Here is a 23220-nt window from a genome sequence, read left to right on the forward strand (position 1 = left end):
GAGTTTAAAAGTGAGTTTGTTGTCAAGTATGAAGCCTAAGTATGTGACCTCTTCTTTCTAATGTATTTCTTCATTAAATGAAGTAGATGATAACATGAGTGAATGACCTTTGCGAAAGAAGACAGCTGAGTTGTTAACATTAACTGAAATTTTCCAGTAAGTAAGACTGTAGAGACATTAGATATTCTTTGAAAGAAGGAGAGATGAAAAATGAGCATTGCCGTCGCCTAGACTAGAACCACGGACCTCCGAATATGTACTGAGTGTGCTGGCCATTACACAATGAAGGCATGCTAAGAAGGAGGGAGAAATACCTTATACACTCCCCCTTTTAAAGGGCGACTGGGGATTAGGGGATAGTTCGGGCGCCACTGTAGAGACATTAGGTATTTTTTTGAAAGCAGAAGTTGTGAAAAATGAGTAATGCCCTCGCCGGGACTCGAACCACGGTCTTCTCGAATACGCGCCGAGTGTGCTGACCACTACACTACGAAGCCATGCTAAGAAGATGGGAGCAATACCTTATAAGACATACTTCTAGCATATCAAGATCATGCTGAAGTTGACTGCAAGCATTTTCAAGTGCTTTGGCCTGTGTCATTATAACCGTATCATCAGCAAAGATCTAATTGCATTGTAAGCTGTCGAGGAATGTCATAAGCATGTATGTTATATATTTTTAGAATGGAAAGTTCATTTAACCAAATCAAAATAGACAATTAAGGGACTGTCGCAAATTAAAGTTAAAATTTCGATTTATATAATTTTATCTTACATATCCATATATATGCAATGCAATTTATCGTTTTTATTACGTAAAGTAATCCACCTTTTTAGAAAACGCATATAAAAGTCATTAATTTTTATATCGAGCATGTAAGTCGATTAGACGCTCGAAGAGTATTTTTTTCCTTAAAATGTCGACTTACACGCCGAAAGATGCGGTAAATTTCCTTACATATGTCCATAGCACTAATTTCTGTTTAGTTTTGCTGTGTTCGGCAAAAAGCGATGCTGTGTAAACTCAATGAAGGGCGTGGATCTAGAAATGCAAGGAATAAGTTCAGAAACATTGTTCTTCAATGTGTTTTCCCTTGTTCCAGTGCCACACATGCAAGGTTAAATAGACGAAGACAGCGTTAAATCTTCTTAGTAGTCTTCTGTGTGACCTCCTGTCTGAGCTTCATGGTTGCTAAAGTTGATGGAACCTCGACTTATGATTGACTAACCATGCATCTCAGTAGTTCTCTTGGAAAAATCCTCCGATTGGCCTTTTGTTTCGATTTACATTTTTTCTTTTCCTGTGTACTTTTTTTCATCTTTTCTTTTTTCTGTCCTCGTCAACGAAGTGATGGTTGTATAATACAAAAGGGAATCTTTTATTATGATTCTTTTTTTAAAAAAGCATTGAGAAGTATTAGATGGATTAGTTTTTATTTAGGTAATATGGATTTGAGTCTATCAATCAATAGGCAAATCTCGTTGTAAGAATTAAATAAGCTGCACTTTATCATCAGGCAGGTCAGTAGGTTGGACCTCATATTGTCTTAAACGCGTTCTGGCTTTCAGATGAGTTTATGGTTTCCCTAATATCAATGTGTATATGATAGTATATGCGCAAGGTAGTTCGATATGTTTTACGCGCACAATAAACTCTTGCCGAGCACGAATTTGTGGAAAGCAATTTCTCATATACGCGGTATCTCAATTGTTTCCGTTTAATCCGCTCAACGCTAAAATTTCATTCATATGCAATTTAACTCTCATTCATAATTTATGAATGCTTACTGGCATCAGCTGAAACACTGGAACAGTACGTCAGCGGACTGCCGACTTTACAGCTATATAAGGTTCGTGGAATAACCGTCTGCTCGAATGTTGTTTGAGTTCGTATTATTATTTTGCTCTACGAGTGTGATTCTAAAATTTAGGAAGTGAAGGAAACTTATTTATAAATAGTAAGTGTTTTTCGTTGGTCTCTTTCGAGAGGTGTACTTGGAGTAGCTCATCTGGACAAGTTCGTGAGTATATTTTTGATTTCTACGCTTTCATTATGGACATTGTCTTGTACATCGATAGGATAGCTTGACTTAGTAAATATGGATGAGATAAATGATTTAGCAATCCTTAATAAGCGCGATATTGTTGAGAATATTCTTAAACATGGCACGATTGAGGATTGTAGGCAGATTATGTCTGAGTTTAACTTAGCGTTTAACACGCTTAGAAATGGCTTACGGAAAATCACCCCAGAAATGAAGCAATGGTTCCAAAAAACCTATGCAGAGCTTGAGAAGTGTGTAGCGATTAAACAAGCTGCAGGAGATTCAGTGCAAAATATCTGCGGTAGCATCCCGTTAGTTAATACTAGCAATGATTCGACATCTAATCAAACTACAAAGCAACCCAAACCAGTTTCAAATGTTATTCAGGAAATAAGCAAAATAAATAATTATAATGAAAAATGGATTACACCCAAAAAATACCACAAACGCACACTTAGTGAAAGCAGCAACGGTTCAATGACGTCAACCAAAAATAAATACGCTTCATTAAAAATAGATGATAAAATGGACACTACAAATGTTAGTTCGCTAAACTCACAAGAAGACAGTACTAATAATGAAGGTGATTTCATTACGCCCAACAAAAAGGCTAACAGAATTCCGCCGATTATCATTTCAGATGTCACGGACTGGAAAGCCCTCAGAGGTAATATTAAGCAATTTACCATATCCATGGAATGTGTACAGAAAGGTGGTGATATCCACATTAAAGTTAAATCGGACACTGAGTATCGTGAAGTCACGAGATACCTAGACGAAAAGGAAATTCCTTACCATACCTTTCCTCTCCCTCAGGATAAACCGATAAGAGTTGTAATCAAAAAATTATCTGTTCACACCAAACCCGAGGACATTATGGAAGAACTAATAGACAATAACATCCCGGTTAAAACAGTAAGACAAGTTACCAAGAAAATAGACAATGAAGTTGTCAAACTACCCACTTTCATGGTTGAAGTCAAACGCAGCATAGAAGGCAAGAAAATATACAACATAACGCATATTCTAGATTTGGCTGTTAAAATTACTCCCTTCAGACCCACTCCAGGACACAAACAGTGTCACCACTGTCAGAGGTATGGCCACAGTCGTGCTCACTGTAAGCACAAGCCCAGGTGTTTAAAATGCGGGCAAAACCATATTACTACTACATGTACAAAAGACAGAAACTTACCCGGCAAATGTTGCCTCTGCAGAGGCACCCACATTAGTTCGTACCGTGGTTGCGAAATGCATCCGGATAACTTGAAAAGAAAAATTACAGAAAAAGAATTCCAAAAAGAAGCGAGAAAACTTCAAAAAATAGCCCCCCTGATATCAACTTAGAAAATTTCCCACCTCTTCCAAGAAGAAACATAACTCAAAATAGCAGTGAAAATGTTAATGAGCAAAATGCTTCATCCACCAATCAGGACGCAGCTGTCGAAAGTGAGAACTTAGGCTTCGTTTCCGATTTCATAATTTGGCTGAAGAAATTATTCCTGCAAGGAAAAATCTCTTCGAGCGGTTCTTAAAATCTAAATCAATATTGGAAAAAATACAAGTCGGCTGGGAAGCCTTTGAACTTTTATCAAGCATCAATTATGAATTTTAACCACATTAACAGTAATTCAAGAACTCACCTCACTGCCCCCAGCAGTTTAAATCTTGCATTTTTTAACGCCAACGGTATTCGCCACAAGAACGTTGAAGTTGCAAACTTCCTTACTCACCATAATATTGATGTGTTTCTAGTGAATGAAACTTGGCTCAGACCTAATGATAAGTTCAAGATCAATGGTTACAACGCATTCAGGACGGACAGAGACCATAACAGGGGCGGCGGTACTATGATATTAATTAAAAGGCATCTGCACGCCAACGAGTTTAATATTCCCAATAGCAGCAGCATTGAAACCACTGCGATCGTTGTGCATTCGTCGCACAAATGAGCCGATTGTCATCATCTCGGCTTATAATCCCCCCAGAAACATTCTCACCAACAATGACTTGCAAATTTTTAACAATATCACTCACCCTGTTATTATAGCAGGGGACCTGAATTCTAAACATCATAGCTGGAATTCTCAAAGAAATACAACAAATGGCAACAAACTTTACAACTATGCTCTTACGAATGACCTTAGAATTTTTGGACCAACGGAACCTACCAGGTATCATCATACAGGCAGCTCGGATGTTCTCGACATTGTTATTACAAAAAATATCCACCAAATCCCTTTCCTAAAGGTGATTAATCAATTAACCTCTGACCATCTCCCTGTTAAATTTACTTACCATGGCTTTGAGAAGACCTTGCCTTTAAAGAAAATTATAAACTGGCAGAAATTTAATAATTCTCTAGAACAATTACCTGCACACCCGGCTCTTGCCGATATTGTAGACATTGAGTACAATATCACTAAGATCAATAGTAAAATTAAGAAAGCCCTTGATGATTCCACCAAATTCAAAGATTATAAGAAAGATAAGCTCCCCGACCACATCATTGAGAAAATAAAAGACAAAAACCGCACAGCAAAAATCTGGCGAAGAACAGGCGATCCCACTGTTAAAAGAAATCTGAACAGAAAAATTAGGAACATCAAGACCCTCCTCCTAGAGTACAGATCAAATTGTTGGGACGATTTCTTAGACTCCATGGATTTCTCTCCGAATACAGTCTGGCGTATTGGAAATTCCTTAAGGAATACTAATAACAGAAATATTGGTCCTCTCCACACCAGTAGTGGAATTGCTTATTCTGAACATGACATGGCTGAAGCCCTTGCGCAGCATCTAGAAAAGACTTTCACCAATCATGCCTCTAATAATGATGAGACAGATGAAGAAGTCGATAATTTCATTAACCACCTAGCTGACAGAAATTGTAATAATCACTTCAACCCAACTTCTCCAGCAGAAATAAGTAATATAATTAGCAACTTAAAGTCCAGGAAAGCTCCCGGCTACGATAGCATCACCAATACGGTTCTCAAAGCTCTCCCAGGAACCTACATAGTCCTCATTACAAACATAGTCAATGCTTGTATGAGGCTCAATTACTTTCCGCAACAGTGGAAGCACGCGCAGATAATTACGTTTGTCAAGCCGGGGAAAAATCCAAAGGACTTAAACTCCTACCGTCCGATCAGCCTTCTCCCCAGTTTGGGAAAGGTATTTGAGCGTGTGCTCCAAAAGAGATTAACTAGACATCTAGAGGATAAGGAAATTATATGTAAAGAGCAGTTTGGTTTTAGAGCCGGTCATAGTACCGTGCACCAACTACTGAACGTTACAGAATTTATTGCAGACTCCTTCGCAAAAAAGAACACAATCGCCAGCTGCTTTCTAGACCTAGAAAAAGCATTTGACAAGGTGTGGCATGAGGGTCTCTTCTACAAGCTGCACCTTGTTCATCTGCCCATCAGTTTTATTAAGCTCATGAAAAGTTATCTTAAAAACAGGACCTTTCAGGTAAAAATTAATGACTCTCTCTCTTCAAGAAAAAGAATTAAAAGCGGAGTGGCTCAAGGAAGCGTTCTGGGACCGCTTCTGTTTAATATCTACACGAATGATATGCCGGTTCCTTTTAATGCAAAAGTAGTGAAATATGCCGACGACACAGCAATTTTAACCAAGTCGCTAAAACCTCAGCTCGCTGTAGATAAACTTGAAAGCGCAGTAAATATCATAGCACACTATTATGATTCATGGAAATTAAAAGTAAATCCGTCAAAGAGCCAAATTCCCCTTTTCAGACGTCATCGGAAGTTCACTCCTGTAAATGTAAATATAAAAATTAATGATCAAGCCCTAGCAATTGTTTCAAGTACCAAGTATCTAGGAGTGGTCTTCGACTCACAGCTGTTATTCAAAGAACACACGGAGTATGCCTTGCGCAAAGCCACCGCTGCTAAAATGTCTCTTTACCCTTTAATAAGAAGAAATGCTAAATTAAATATCAGTCTCAAGAAGAAGATCTATACCAGCTTAATAAGACCCACCCTACTTTATGCAGTGCCTATCTGGGCCACTGTGTACAAGACTTATAGACACAAACTACAGGTCTTTCAGAACAAAATACTCAGACAAATTGTTGACTCCCCATGGTTCGTACGTAACCTGCAGATACATAAAGAACTAAAAATAAGACCCATAGATGATCAAATTCTCACCACGAGCCACAATTTCTATGCTAAAATAGAACTTTCTCAATACGAACATATCCGTAATCTGATAAATTATGATCCTACTATAGAAATTGCAGCAAAGCGCCCAAGAGGCATCTTCCATAACAGCAAATGGTGAAATGTGTATATATTGTACATAGTACTATTATCTTTATTTTATCTTCATTGTGTCATTTTACCAGTGTCTTTGAAACTTTATAGACTTTTTTATAGATCCGTGTACCTGGATCTTCAAAGCACTGATCTTATATTTGTCATTTTCGTAATCTTCTTATTGTTATATCAGAGACTTTGTAATATTGTGGACTTATGGACATGATCCGTGTACCTGGATCTTCAAAACTCTGATTATTTATTGCTAGTGTAAAATGTTTTTCACCATTTGCCACTTCGCTCAAATACCGCCGTCCCTATATGTACATAGTGTATAGTTACAGTAACTCATGTGCCTCAGTGTTGTACAAGAACTTTAGTGTTTAATTTCTCAGACCAAGACTTCACTGAATTGTGATATCTACTATTTCAAGATGCATTGGGCTGTGGACAGTTCACGGGAGGGTGACTCCCACGTGACTACCACTGTCCAATCCGTGTTTTACAGAAAGGATGAATTTGAATATTTTGTTTAGCTAATCTGTTGCACTTAGTTGTGCCATTTGTCTTCATTTAGATCGTGATATTAGTTTAATTATTCCAATCTGGATAACCTGTTTCAAAACTTGATAATTATTAATATTTCCAATATTTCTCATTGTACGCGTAAGCTGGTGACCACCCGCGTGACAGGCTCCTGCCTGTCCCGCGGCTCCCTTACTCACCTACATTTCACAAAATTTGACAAGTTTCGCCTAGTTGGCGCGGCGTAAATCGCCTTAATTAAAAACTTAAGTACCAACGCCTTAGGGCAATTTACCAACAGAGACGGTTAAAGTAGCGGTTGGCTACTAATTGCCGCCTAGCCATTGACTCGATTTCGATTTCGATTTCCGTCTGCTCATATCAAAATATTAAATAAGATTTATTGATCAAAAAATAAATTAACATTTTCTCAATCTTATTTTTACAATATTTTAACATTTTGCACTGTGTTGATGGTTTTGTACAAAACTTTACAATTGCTTACACAATAGTTAGAATTGCTTCAATAATTGTTTTATTTGCAAATAGTCTTGCTTACGTTACACAAACGAATAGCATGCATTACATTACACTGGGCCCATTATTGTGATACTAAAAACTGTGAACAAGATACGAATTAGAAATGCTATAAAACTTAATAGCAAAATACTAATTATATCATGAAAAGGTTATAAAGTAATCAATAAGATACTGGATGTTGAGGAAAAGGAAATCAAGAAAATAAGCTATTGTCATGGCTTGAACTTGCATAAGTCTGTGCACATGACTTTATCACTTCTTTTAGTTTTAATTTCGCGGATTTTGGCAGAAATTATTGGCTCATTACGACCTCAAGTTCTCACTGGGCTTCATTAGGCGATACCTTTTCTGTGCAGTGGAAGTGATAGTGGCTGGGATCCCGCACCTCTTTCACATTCACATAAATCAGAGGTTCGAAGGTTAAATCTCTTAGGAAGGCAGGCAATAACCCACGTCCAGTAAAGAAATGTGCTTAGTCCCCAGTAGGGACCCATGCAACACATCGTACCTTTGGGAAGAAGAAATATGTTCTCCTAGCTATTGTTTCTGAGTCCCTCCTGATTTGCCAGCAATCCAGCAACTTTCCAAATGTCACTCTTTTCAGATAAGTTGGCGGAAGTTTTACTGAACGTATCTATTAAACGTATCTATTAAACAAGACGTATCTATTAAACAAGTCGGACAAGCCGTATCTATTAAACAAGTCGGACGGAGACGTATCTATTAAACAAGTCGTCGCCCAGACGGTTGTGGTTATGGGAGCCTACTACGGTACCAAAGGGTCCGTGTTTGAATCCCGGACAAGACATGGATGTTTGTAAATGTACATTGTATGTGTGGCATGGCGGTACTCTAAATATGCGGCGAACCGAAAGTTCTCTCGTGTAGATTGGTGGAAGGGAAGAGGGGAGACCCCGGGTTGCTCTTTCTCAAAATTGGGGGTGGAAAATATAAGTCCAACCTCTCTTCGGAGTAGGACAATCATTGTTCCATGTAATATGGACAAGGCAACAACAACAAACAGGTATTCATCATTTACTAAGCATTTTGCATCCTCATCTGCTTTACGTTGCCAATATTCACACATGGGCTGGAACCCACACTAAGTTTTGTTTTTATGGCGGGCACTAGCCATTTTTTAGGCTTTCGCCAATACTAAGGCCAGAAGTAGCGGTCATTTGAGGGAACAGACAATTTACATCCATGCCTTCTGCGGGATTCGTACCCCGGCCCTTCAGTATCGCAGTCGGCTCTCTTAATCACGATAATGTCTGGGCGGCAGGGACCCACACTAAGTAGGAATGGAACTGGGAGGGAGACTGCAGAAGCACTCGTCTTAATTCCTGTACATACAAGCTTCTGGTATTAAGCCCTTTTATCACCTCAAGACTTGATGCAGAGTCACTAAAGATGGTCACTTCTCTACTTAGCGTGTGTACTGCATTCGCTTTCAGCGCTACTATTTTTGTTTGAAAGACTGAGTTTCGAATATTCAATCTCCTTCTCCATATATCCTGATGAGTCTATTTTCTTGCATTATGCAGAAGGTGCTTCCTGCTCCTTTTTCTGTCTTTCAGCCATCCATAAATAGGCAGACACTTCTTTTTTGGGAGGGGCATAGTCTAGCATTCTGGTAAGTTATTATCCGCCGGATGCGCAATCAGAGCCTGTTTGTGCTTCTCATAATCAGTGTGGAAATATCGCTAGTCCCAAAATATTGCGTTGCCAAGAGATATTCTCTCTCGGCTACTATAGGTACACCGGCGGCCGAGCAGTAAAGTCGCTAAACACTTTCATTTCGGTCCAGAGTTTGAATCTCAACAAACGGGCTGGCTGCATGGGGATTTTCATGGCTTTCTTTATGTTAATGTGGATATGAGCCAATTTCCATTAGAAAGTCCTCTCCTTAGGCATACCTATCCTTAGACAGATAGCCCTGGAATGTTTTGCCGTAGTCGAATAAACCAAACTCTCGTGGCTGCTAAGTATAAAGAAAGCTTTCCTGCAAGCATATGTAGTGCCTGTTGTTCAGATCGTTTCATAACCTCTACAGATCAGCAGGAGTTGCATTCTTTGGTTTGAGAGCAGTTATCTACGCATGTGTGACGAAACTCGCTTTCCCCCCAGACCAATACCCCATACAAGATTGAACGAAAGATTCGAAGACGTAATTTGGTCCAAAAGCATTCACTGTATTTTGTGTCAAATTTCTTAAATTGACAATTTTATTTTGTTACATAAGTGTTTATAAAAATCAGTTTTTGATTCTGATATTTGAAAAATGCATTTCATTTCGTCATTATTTTACATAATTCACTTCGTCATTATATTTTATTGTATGTGCCTAAATTGCTGAATTGATTGTTTTATAAAAATGTTAAAAGCATTTATAAGTTTATTTTTCCTTTGAGGTATTTGAAATTATTGTCACATTCCAAATTTTTAAGTTCCTTCAATATTGGAAAATGTAAAACGTCATTATTTTTTAATTGCGATTCAAATAATAACAGCTTCTTATGAAAGGCTTTGATCTTGTTAAAAGCATCATTTACTAAATTGTCTTTTCCTTTTGTAAAGATATATTTATTTGATTAAGTTTTCCTTCTATTTTAACTATAAAGCATAAGTCATTTTAATTTTGGTACCGTTTTTTTTCTCTTCTCATTCCTAAACAAACCAAATTCTTTGCTTGCTCAAAAGATCATTGTAAACATTTTTCACGATTTAAGTACCTGAAATATATAACGTCACTATTCAGCATCCAATTCTATTAAAAATTTCTTAAATTGTCGATGCGAAAGGGCATGTGATCGAATATAATTTATTGTTTTTATGAGCACTTCCATAACATGATTCATTTATAAAAATTGAGCACACTGTTGTTTTTTGATGAATCGAACATTGGATAATAATTCACTCTTCGGTTTTAAATGTTCTTTGATTCTAATTTATTTATTAGTAATTTTACAGCACCCTCATCTTTACCGATAATAGCTGCTACGAAATCAGTTGATACTCTAGAAAGAATTTCTAAACACAATTTTTTTTCTCATAAACAGTTTTCGACAGCCTGAAATATACTATATCCTTTTGATGTATAGGGCGCACCAACGGCCGAGCGGTAAAGTTGCTGAATACTGGTAGTTTGGTCCGAGGCTTGAATCCCGGTGAACGAATGGCTGCATTGGCGCTCTCGTGGTTTTCCACATGTGTTAATGTGTACTCGAGCCAGTTTTTCCTCGAAAGTCTTCCACAATAGCATCACTTTCTTTAGGCTGATAGCCTTGGAGTACTTTACCGTAATTAAAGAAAACAAAACTTTTGATGACCTTTTGATTTTGATAATTTGACCAAACCTTTAAATTGATGAAGTTTAACATTTTTTTGGCCTTACATAAAATGCTTCATATATATTCCACGACTGAATACTGCAAGTTGAGCTGTGTTTGAAATGACTATACTTTCGTCGAATACCAAAAAGAAATATTTGAAATCTCGAATTATATTGCGCAGATTTGCGACAATTTCATTTCAGATATCGGTAGTTCGACGACGTACTGTTTGTTGAAAAAACTAATATTTAAAATTAATTTATTTTTGTCAGGCCCAACATCTTTTAAACATTCTTTTACAAGCTCACCATTCGAAAAAGGTTTCCTTTTTATAACAATTAGAAATTAATCTGAATAACTTGCCTTCACAATATTAGAGAGTTGTTGTAATGTTAAACTAAAACTTATTTGTTGAGCTTTTAATTCCAATTTATATTCTGTCAGTTTCAATTCTTTTACTTCTTTCTCTAGTTATCATAAAATTACCATATGCTGTGTTTCGTGTTGTATTTTTTAAATTCAGCGACAGTTTCCCGACAAGTCAGACATGAATTTGGAGTTTTGAGTAATAAAAAATACATTTTTGTCCAATGTTCACTTTATTGTCTGTTTTCATCCATAATTTTTCTTTTCTTTGTTCTTATACTGAAAATTTACTATACTGAAAACACGAGAAGTCAGTCTGCCCGTATCTATGTACTCAAGGCTGAATATGCAATCTTAATCGTCACGTGATAGCTGCAGCCTTGTCGTTATTACTTCATTGACCAATCAGAAGCTGTGACGTCAGAGCTCCAACATGTTTCTATTTACAGCTACCATGATTGGTCCATATCAGAACAGTCAGAACGGATTTAGATCCATACGTATTAACACAACCATCATGGCGATTTTTTACAAATGAAAAATTAAAAGTTACTTATCGGGCGCAAGTTGGTGGTTTTTTTCGCCTTTTTTCAAACACATTTCCAAATTATCGATATTTATCGTAAGTCGATAAATATTATCAGCATGCGAAAAGATAACATACTTTAGCAATTTAAAATAGAAATTTGAACTATTAAATAAGATATGTAATACATCAAAAAATAAAGCATCTACATTCTTCTTCACATCTTTCTGTAATTTTTTTGCTCTGTTTTTCTCCCAAAGTACACAGAGATCTGTTTTCGCTTAAAAATGTATCAGAGAATTGCGGAGACTCGGCTTCGTGCGACTACCGGCAACAGCGGCTGTTGAGTGAAACGCATTTCCTCGTTGTTCCCTTTAGAAAAATTTGAGCAAAATTCTGTATTCTTGTAGAAACTTTCTATAGCGATCACTGGATTGTAAAATGTAATAAAGAATGAAGCTAACAGTAACAAGAAAATTTAATGGGAAGCGGCAGCAAAGCAACTTTAGTCTTCTGAACAATGTACTGATGCCAACTCAAAATGATTCTACGTACTATATACCGTATATACCCGCGTATAAGTCGACCCCCCCACTTCGACATAAAAAATTCGTAGAAAATAAGAAACCCGCGTATAAGTCGACCCCCCCCCCCACTTCCGAAATCGATCGAGAAACTTCGAAAAAATTTTTTTAAATACTACATTTATTCAAAATCATCTGAGAAAAAAAAAGTAAATATACGATAAAAAATACAAAATCAAAATCCGTCAACGTCCGATTCATGGTCAGATTCGCCAAACATTTCATAGAACTCTTCTGTCGTCATCCTACATATTTTCAATCTCGAACTCTGTATTGTTACAATCACTACTGTGCCGTCTAGTTCGTTGCTAATACAACATTTTTTAAATGATTTTATAATCATTTCAGAGGGTATTTGGTTCCAAGCATCTTCAACACACTGAGCAATTAATGTAATATCGGGCTTTTTAATGTTACCTCCCTTTGTAAGTGTTGGTCGACCGAAACTAATCCACTCTGCCACATCGATAATGTATTTTTGAAACTCCATAACCTTTGCTTCCAAATCAGATGGTAACTTTTGCGCCAGTTTGGTGCGTTGGCGTAAACACAAACCATGGCGATTCATAAATTTAGTGCACCAATGTGTTGATGCACGAAACGTGTTTGGAACACCATACTTTTCTTCTTTGCTCATTGCTCGTAAACGTATGCCATTTCTAGTGACAATGAAACCATTCTGCCGGCACTCTAAAACCCAAGCATACAAGTCATTTTCGAGTTCTGGAAAAGGAGCTTTTCCATGTCGCAACGCCTTTTTCGATTTCCGGATTTTTTGTAATTTTGCTTTATTCTTGCGCCAATCGCGAGCCAATTGATCGGTTGTTCGGGGGCCGAAAATTCTTTGGTTTAATCGAAACTTACTCTAGTTAAAGTATGAAACTCTGTGATTAGTTCGTCACATAATTTAAGTCATGAAATTACTTCAAATAAGTGATAAATTTGATAAGTCGTCCAATTTGAGTGCGGGAAGAAAACAACTGCATTATATAAAGAAATTTTTGAACTTCCGATTTATTTAATTTTTTTATGGCCCCGCGTATAAGTCGACCCCCCACTTTGTAGTCTTTTTTTTGTCCAAAATATCTCGACTTATACGCGGGTATATACGGTAACAAATTTTGATAGAGATCATAGAATATGATATCCGCTTGAAGCAAATAGCACGCGCATGAATAATTGTTGCTATGAATATTTACCAGCGTTATTAATGTATTGCGTGTAAAAGGTATTCATAACGTTACTCTCAATGTAAACTTTGTAATGTACTGTCTGTGTAATTTTAACAGAAGGTAATGCTCTGATACGTTAAAATTTAGCCTAATTTTTTTTCAAACTTTTATTTAAGTTTTTATTTAAATTCCAAGAACTTTATTTATTTAAGTTTACTTTTATTTAATTCATACTTTTTATGTAAAACAGAACAAAAGGACAAAAAAAGCTATAAGATTAAAAAAGTAAAACTAAAACCTTGTGTTTGGCATCTTGGTTGTAGTTTTTTTTTTTTTTTTTTTTAATTTTACGTTTTTCTTTGATGTGTTTCTCATCTTTTTTGAAAAAGCTCTATGTTGCGCTAAATAGGAATTCTCTTTGATTCCTTTTCCCTGAACATTACCTGAAATTATAATTCCAAACAATATTTTCTACAAGCATTAACACCTTTCTGGCTTTAACAAGCAAATCTAAATACAAAAGAAAAAACTTAAATCTCTTAAAGAGTAGCTCTTGCGTTGCAGATTATTCTTTTACGATATACGAAACTTAAACCACTACCAGGTAAATAAAATTTCGCAGATTACAGCGGTTAACAACTGCCGTACTCCGCCTTCGAAAAAGACCTCGACATTGCGATACGATGTAATCTCTTTCCCGGTACGTTCGATAACAGCGTCCGATAACCGTACAGGGCTGGCAACTCGGGAATTAAACTCGGTAATTCAGTCGAACGTGGAGAGGGAGAGTTTCGTGTCTCTCCGATTATACTGTCTTCTGCACGCGCTCAAATCGTGACACCTCGTCAGCTATTTTAGATTATTATCGCTTGCTCTGTAGACACGGACGAACATCCTGGACGTCGTCTCCTTTGTTTTGGAGAAGGTGAGTTAGTTCCTTTGTTGTTATCGCTTCTTTCAAACTGACCTTAGTTAGGAAAAGAAGTCATCCTTCAATTTAACTCTTCTAACGAGTTGGTTTGATTCCTTTGCAATATCTGTGTATAGAGGTGGGATTAAAAAGTTTGCGGAGGGAAAGTTTAAAAAAATTTTAAATAATAAAAATATTTTAACATTCACTATATTATTAGGAAGATTTGTAAAAGCATTTCTGCAGTTATCTTTGATATTTTTTTTTTTTTTTTCTTTAAATTTTCATTCTGTTGGGAAATGGTAAGAGATGTGTTTAATCAAATGTTTCCTGAAATATTTTGGTAAAACGTAGTGACAATACATCCGTAGTTTCGGGACGATTGTATTAGCATAGATGCAAACACTTACATCCCTTAGTGTAATCATCTGTCATATCTGCCAAATTCTGTCAAATTACTGAAAGGCATCGTTCACCATCAGCATGTGCATTTTCTGTTGATGCCCTGCAGTGACGTCCTGTAGCACGCGTAACCTCTTTTCTTCTATCGTAAGGAAACTTCTCAGTGGTCCTTCATTTTAGTGAAGAGATCACAGTCACACGGACCCTAATCGAGTGAATATCACAAGTGTTACAGTACGTCCCTGAACCATCGTTGTGTTGCCGTTACTTTTATCCGACCTTCATAGAAAAGAGTCTTGTAATCCTTATCTGCAGACGTAGTATGAACATAGAACTGGTGGGAAATTAAAAATGAAATCAGTCTTATGATTAACCACCATCTGAACATCTCGTTATTATATAAGCTAGTTTTTAAAGACAAAAGGTTATTTTTGGAGCTCTAAACATGAAAAATCAGATATGGTCTCTTTGGGTCTGCAAACACATAGTTACCATTTATACCTGAATATTCTACCAATTACACACCAAGAGCACTGAGGAATATGATATTTTTTTACATTCATCTCTAAGTAAAGGATGACTGGGATTGGAAGGATATCCAGTCGACAAAATCTGACGAATTAGCTCCCACCGTATTTTAATTAGGACATAGTTGTAAACACTTCTAGTTAGGTTAGGCTAGGTTATGTGAATATGGCAAAGCTATCTGCTTAAGAGAAGGAGGGATGCCTTTATGGAGGACTTTCCGAGGGAAATCAGCTCATATTCACATTACACATGGGTAAAATCACGAAAACAAAACATGCAGCCAACCCGTTCTACTGGAATCGAACCAAACCAGCTCGAACTATCAATATTCAGAGGGTTTTAACCACTCAGCCACTGGTTTGGATTGTGCCTTTTTAGAGCTCTTTAATCACGAAGTGAGATGAAGTAACTTTTTCCTCGCTGGGAGACGAAACACTGATCTTTCAGTTGTTAGTTGGACCTATTACCACTTACACCTTTAAAACACGCTCGGAGGGAATGTGGTAATTCTTTGTACGTTAGTTTCGGATATAAAATGAGTTGTCTAGAAGTAGATTTTGTGTTTCCAAGTTCATTTACTTTATCTGTAGAAATCCTGAATCTGAGTTTTCCAAATATTAATAATATATATGAAATGATGGTAGCGGCTATCTGTTATCATTGCATTATTGTTAATCATTGCTTTGTTTTACATTGGTACAGAAGTATAAACTCTTCGCCTACGTATGCAGGATGGTTAAATCGCTTGGGCCAGTTCGCGAAGGAATCATTTGGTATGGTGCACTGAATAAATTACAATAATTTGAAATTTATTTATGTAGATTTATTCGAGTAAAATATTCCAACGATATAAAAAGAAAGAACTCAATGAACGACCTTTCAGTTTAAGAAATAACAATAAAACTAATCGGATAAAAACACGTTCAAAGTTCTTATTAAAAAGAAATTTTATCTTTTGTGCTATGAGAAAATTCTTCCTTCGCCATGAGTGATAGAGGAAATAAATAAAAACTCTTTCCCTCCTTCCAGTAAGGCAGATACGCTGCATTCATTATCAGAAACCTTCACATGTCATGCATTGTTAATGAAACTGAAAACGGACTTGTGAAAGATAAGTCACTTATTGTTTCGAGATGTTAAAATGGTGGATGATGTGTAATTTTTAGAAGCGAAAATGAAAGTTGCATTGATTTTTACTAATGAGAACAAATGGTGAATTCTTAAAGTTGTAAATAAGCTCAAATACTATGATATAGGAGACAAAAGTGCAAAGGTAATTTAGTTTTTTTTATTACTTAAGATTGCTGTGATTAGACAGCATTAAAAACTTACGTAAAATTTAATGTATTCTGCTTTTTATAATTTGCAGAATTAATGAAGAAAAAATCTATTAATGACCAAAGAGTAAGGTGTTGAATGCATAAATATAGGATGATACGAAGACAATATACATATAAAGTTTATATATCAGTGACTTTGTAATTTGAACCAAAATTTTCAAAATAGAAAGAACTGCATGGAATTACGATATTAAAGTCGTTTTATTGCATATACTTTTATTTACAATCTTATCCCCATGATAATGCATAATCTGTAAGGGAATATAAAGTTTAATCATTCAGAATAGAGTAAGTTGGTTAAAAATTCGAAATTTTAGAAAGACACGTTTTAAAGAAGGACTAGCCTCAAAATATGATGGAGCCTGACAAAACTACAAAGAACTGTCTAGAGAAAAGCTACTGACTACGGATATTAGGGAAGCTCTTAAGAGCAATCTCTGTAAAAAGTAAAGTGGTAATGGTATAATGTAAGAAGATCTTTACCTTTCCTTGGAAAAGTCGAGAAAGTATCAAATTACAGCTATGACACGTTCAAGCATAGAAGCGGAGCAGAAGCATATTTTGTAAATGCACATTTGGTATCGCAACCGAGGGAGGAGCTTCTAGAATGGACCGAGTGTGCTTTCAGCAATATTTTTTTGTTGTGCCATATGACCTTTGGTGTTGAAAATACCCTCATAAAGCAAGATAGCTTGAAAACGTTTTACCACTCAATTTTCTCTATTAAATAATTATGCGTTGTAGATTTTTTTGAAATTCCCAACTCAATATTAAGATCAAATATAAGTAATTGTGAAGATTTCACTGCGTGTCTGAATTTGAAAGAAATGCATTTACATGCTGGACTCTAATGAAAACTGCAAAAGAAATGCGAATCCCAAAGAAACAGCTTTCAAAGGTACAACATCACAATAGCAGTAGTATGCCTATTAGTCTACACTCGAAACCTCTCCCTCAGTTGCAATACCGATGTGCGCTTGAAAGATTGCGTGGACCGGAAGTCATTATAACGGTGCATTACTGACAGAGACCCGAAATGAAAATAAGTCTATTTTATACACACCCAATTTTTTCCAACAAGAAAATTTTACTAACTGTGGCCATCGTAACCAATGCGACTCAGAACAAGAAGGGACAATCAAAGTTTTAAACCAAAAAATCTCTACAAAAATTACGCTGCAACAGAAACGAGATATGTACGCAGGAAGTTTTCAGAAGATTAGAAAATTAATACGCTCAGTGCTTTGAAGGATATATCGAGAAGAAATATTAGTTTTATTTTATTTATTGCGAGTGTTTATTTTATATATAATCTTACCCATTTATCGTCAAAAATAAATAGATTTCCTTTCATAGTGTGTGTTTCACAACTAACATGATCAGAAGTGCAAGGTAATTTTCAAATGTTAAATTGAAATTTTATAAATGAGAGTTACTTTCTTTCCCGAAACAGAACATTGCATACATATTTTTCACATAAAATAAACAACTTCATTCTTTGTTTCTTTTCGTTTTCGACTTTTAGATGTTATTGTATTTGAATATTTTTTCTTTAATAAAATGGAATAAGAATACAGCATAATATTCAAGATTAATGAATAATTTAGAACATATATTTATGCCTGTCACATATATCACAATTTATGTGAATTTTAATAATAAACTAATACCTGGGGAGTATGTATAAGTTATAAAAAGCTCTTAATTCTAATAATGTTTGTACAAGCATGCGTATCCATAGCTTTTATTTGATTTATTTGATAGTTATTAATGTGTTGGAAAACTCTAATCCATTGACTTATATGTGGCATTTTCTTTTGAACTGTAAATTTTTGTTTTTTAGGTGATTTTTAACATCTATAGACGGTAATCTTTGTGTGGTCCATTGCTGAAGGATGAGTCGTTTAAACGAGAGTGGGGGTGTCAGTGTGCCCCTCGAGGATTACTGGAAGGAATTCAACAGTTTCGACGACGCGGGTCAGCCGGATGAAGATGAAGAGGATTTCTCCAAGACCCCCGACGGTGAGACCCATTTTATACTTTCGGTGAAACAAACACTTAGTGTCTGAATTCAGATTTACTGCCGCAGGATATGGAACGGTCCAGATTGAAGCCCCCAGGTGGCGCTGTACCGGATGCTATTTTACTAATATATTCTATGGCGAAACGGCCGAAAGAAGCTTATGTTTTTTACTTGTCTTAGCTCATCGCAAAGTAAATGCACTTTTAGTAAGTTTTTAAAATTCACTTGCGGAATATCAATGTTTATTTTATTGGAATAGCACATGCACATTTCTAAGCTAAACCTCACTTAAAATTGTTGCTTTTTATAGTATAATGTGTTCTGGTAATCATCGCTCGGAAGCATATTGACGAAAGCAGTAGGATTTGAATTAAAAAGTATGGAAAGCTAAGAATAGATATCACCTTATTGGAAATGGCAAGTTAAAAAAAATACTGTTTCTGTTACGATAAAAGTAGCAGTTATCTTAGCAAGCCTTTTTACATAGATGATCTACTTGTTTACTTGTCGAATATAAGTAGCTATTGGAAAATTGCATGCAGCAACTATTTCGTACAAATATAAAATTCTCTCTTTGCGGTAGATAGCAAATTCATTTGGAATAAAACTTTTCTCATGATTGTATATGTGGCATGAGAAATATTTTTCATTATAATATTGATGGTATCATTGTTAATAATAAAAATAGACGCAATTTTTAAAATTATTAATTTTTCTACTTACATACTGTTAGAACTTTAAAAATAATCCGTATGTTTATTGCTACATATTTACCTCCTTTGGTCAACCCTGAGCAATGTTTTCAATGATAAGATGGCTGGAAGACGGCCATTTCTGAGGAACTGCTTTCGAGAAATTATACAGCCATAGAATTTAAAATCATACAACTTTTGGACCAACAAATATTTGGCAGCTGCTATTTCCAAAGAGACTAGAATTTCTGTAGGGAGGATCTTGTATTTTAATTTGATATTATTTGTTTATTTTGTGTATCTTTCTTTATTTGCATGTCTTTTACCTTTGAATGAATGATTGTCTTGGACTGATTTTGGTCTATGGTAATTTTACGAAATTTTCCTTAGTTTGCTATTAATTTGAACTTAGATGTATACAAGTAGGCATCCACTCATATTATAACCAGGGATCGCTCTTGAGGTTTCCTCATAAATGTAACTGATTCCTTCAATAAAAATGTAAAAAGAATTCTTTATATACTGCAGTTTTTGCAAGAAGATATATGTGATAAAAAGTTATGTATCAGATAGCCTTCATTTCATGGATATTGGCAAGCAAGGCTTAGTTCAAACTATGATGCTAATGGGATGCGTTCCGAAGCCAAGGCGTTGATTACTTTGGACAGTATCTGAAATAAAAATATTCCATGTTTGACCTTCTATTCCCTACACTTAGCCAACATACGATCTCGGTAGACATGCAGAGTCACAACAGCAAATCAAAATATTCACAAATTGTTAAATTACATATATTGCTTATAAACCCCTTAGTTTGTAATGCATCTACACTTACAATTTGAAAAATGATCTGAAGATCTTACGAACCATCGAATGATAACACCTTCAGAGCTGACTGCTGAAACTAAAAAGGCCTTTTCTTTAGTAAAGGCTGCCTTGCAAAACTCCGTACCATCGTGTACTTCAAAATCCATTTTAAAATGTTAGTCATGCAAATAGGTCTGGGACGGTCCAAATGGAAGTCTCTAGCTGATTATAGGTACCCTCTTCTTTAAAAACGACTCGCATTTTCTTTCATACTGCTTTTTGCAATTTCCTCTAAAGGTGCCTTGAAAAACAAATATACAAGCCCCAACGTGTTAGTTTTGCAAGGTTTTAAAAACTAAATAAAAACGGTGTTCATGAAAATAACCAAACACTAATAAATGGACAACTGGTTGACAAACTAAATCATCTGCAAACATTTATTTATAATGCTAATGAATTTATGATCTCAAATTATATGTAATATGACTCATACAATAAAGAATAATAATTTCTTAAAATTGATAACTTCTTAAAATTGATTTTATAAATAAAGTCACATATATTTCCAAAGCCAGTACAGAAGAACACAGTTTTGACGACTATAAAATATAAAATAAATAATAATAATAAACTTTATGCTTGTTTCTTATTATTTAAAACAATGTACCTAGTTCGATGTTTCCAGTTGCTCGCATATAATAGAGATTACACTCACACAGATTCCACGTTTCGATTGATTTTGTCTTCTGTGAAGGTGTCTCTTAAAGAGTAGGATTATCAGTGCTGTTGAATAATGTTTATTTATGTTCCGAGGCATATTGTCTACATTTAAATATGATCGTAATGAGAGTTTATACGTTGCATTTATAATTGAAATAAACGCTATGTTCATGCAGTTATTCCAATAAATGGAATCAATTTATTAATGATACAGATCTTATTGAAAGGTTTTTCTGATTAGGTAAAAAAATATGTTTCACTTATTTCAGTTGTTATATTCGCGAAGTTGTTTAATATTTCAGCTCTTTCATATCTTTCTAAATACAGATTTAATTCAATAACTTATTATCAAATAATTATTTTTCATCAAAATATGTCCTTCTATCCGGGAATTAAGCATTCGTCTGTGTGTTTAAATTACACAATATTTTCATAAGTGGATTCACTTAAAAACATTCCTCAAATGATTTATTTTTTGCCCATTTTCCATGTATGAAACACAGATGGACAGCTGTTTCAGAAGCAAGTCTCCTTATGGACTTCACCAGTACCCTAAAATATAGACATAGAAACGAAAGCCCAATAATTTAATTCTTTAATGAATTTTTGATTCCGTAAAAGCATCTTTATGATCGTATGGAGAGGTAGTGAAAACAATTCATGTAAACTACACTTATGAAATTCGGAAATCTACACACTAAGCCGGTCTTTTTCCGGGGCATATCATGTAGCCGGGCATTGTATTGAAATGCAGGACAATTGCGTACAGTCTGGGATTTCGTTGCGTTTAAATGTGAATAAAACGATTTAAATTACATCGTGTTATTTGAAACAGAATACGCATGCAAATAATTTACTATTACTTAGAGCCATTTACTTAGAAAGAAAAATGAATATAGTTCATATTCATCTTCTATTCTAAGCATAGAATTTGGCAATAATGAATTGATTCTCTAATTACTTTATACATTATTACTTTTCCATGGATACTGCACCCAAAGAAGAAAAAATATCTCGAATTTTGTTTTATATACATGACCTAAATGCTATCGAAATAGCATTTTCACCATTTTTTCTTTCAGTTGAAAAAGGAAAGATTAAACGATTGCCGAATATTATGGAAAAGGTACGAGAGTATAACGGGTAATTTATATGATAGTGGCCTCCTTTCTTTGTTTCATTTAAGTTTATGCTCACGAATATATGTTTTTATATAAACTATTCGGTGAAAGTCAGTACAGGGTACATTTCCTTGCCTATTAAATTTATTAAATATTATTGATCCTACGCATGTATTTCCATTTACGAATTTGTCCAAAGGGAAAGAGAATAGAAAAGAAGCTGGTAAATTTTATGAAAGCTTTTTCTGAGTTTAACATCTAAGGAATTAACGTGTTTCCCTCATGCTTGCTTTCGTACATTAAGTTTGCCAATTTGTAAGTCATCAGAATATTAGTCAGTATATCATTTTGTAAGTCATTAGCACATTCTGCTATCATGTAGAAGATTGGTTCGAATTCCGGCAAGGACACAATTGATTATTCACGTTTCTCACTACCGAAAATTTAAAAATCTCAACATATGACGTTTCTGCAAAGATAATATTTAATTTGATATATTTTTGTAAAGAATAAAATCCTTGTTAGTTAAATTTTTTCCTTTATGATTTGGTAAGTTGAATACAAAAGATTCTATACTTTCACATGAAAATTTGTTCGAGGTGTTACTGAAAAGTAGTTTCTAACTACAAAATTAAAAGCGAATGCTTTTTAGCTCAATATGCAACTTAATTGGCAAAAGGAACTGCTTTTGTAATTTTCCTAAATCTGATCGAAATGACTTGATAATTGACATTAAAAGTGATGTAATTCAATGAACGTATTCTTGATATAAACCAATAAACTCTCTAGCAATATTCACAAGTAAAAGGAAATAGAGAATTTTTCGTATTTATTGGTAATTGGATATTTATATGATTGGCTTTTTTAAACAAAATAGAGTGTTAAATGTCATATTTTCAAGATAATGCACTCTTATATTACTTTACATAATGCTGAGGGTGTTTATATAAATTTCTCTTCTTTATTTAAAAAATATTTTAAACAAATTTTCTTATAATTATTTTAATTAGAATAGTATTTAATTGTTGCAAACCATATTAGGGCTAACTGCCTAGGAGAAGAATGCTTCCGTGGAAGGCTTTGCAACTAAAATTGGTAATTATTCATGACAGGCGTGGGAAAACCACGAAAAATTTTGTTGCGGTATTTTAACCTCAGCCAAATTATCAGTATTCAGTTATCTGACCTACTTGACCATTAATGGTCGTTCGTAACTTGAAGTAGTTTCTCGTCATTTTTTGTACACTTTGTGTAATACAATAATATCTATTCACGCTTAATTTTTATTATACCAATTTATA

At 35.0% G+C, this 23220-nt stretch overlaps 1 protein-coding gene across 6 annotated transcripts in view; it reads left to right on the plus strand.

The window, feature by feature from the left end:
- Positions 1-23220, plus strand: part of LOC118181347 (rho GTPase-activating protein 18-like) — a 488818-nt gene that overhangs the window by 104362 nt on the left and 361236 nt on the right. For 3 of the 6 annotated variants that reach the window (XM_035350495.2, XM_035350489.2, XM_035350482.2), the window contains one exon: positions 18400-18578. In XM_035350495.2, the coding sequence (XP_035206386.1) occupies positions 18452-18578 (127 nt within the window). In that variant the 5' untranslated portion in view covers positions 18400-18451. Of the gene's footprint in view, positions 1-14145; positions 14302-16349; positions 16490-18399; positions 18579-23220 lie in introns of those variants that run through there. The other 3 variants (XR_004756872.2, XM_035350478.1, XM_035350503.2) reach the window with 3 other exon arrangements.

This window comes from Stegodyphus dumicola, chromosome 9, assembly GCF_044657685.1.
Source record: "Stegodyphus dumicola isolate Sdum_Otavi_A_Nest chromosome 9, ASM4465768v1".
Classification (NCBI taxonomy): Eukaryota; Metazoa; Arthropoda; class Arachnida; order Araneae; family Eresidae; genus Stegodyphus; species Stegodyphus dumicola.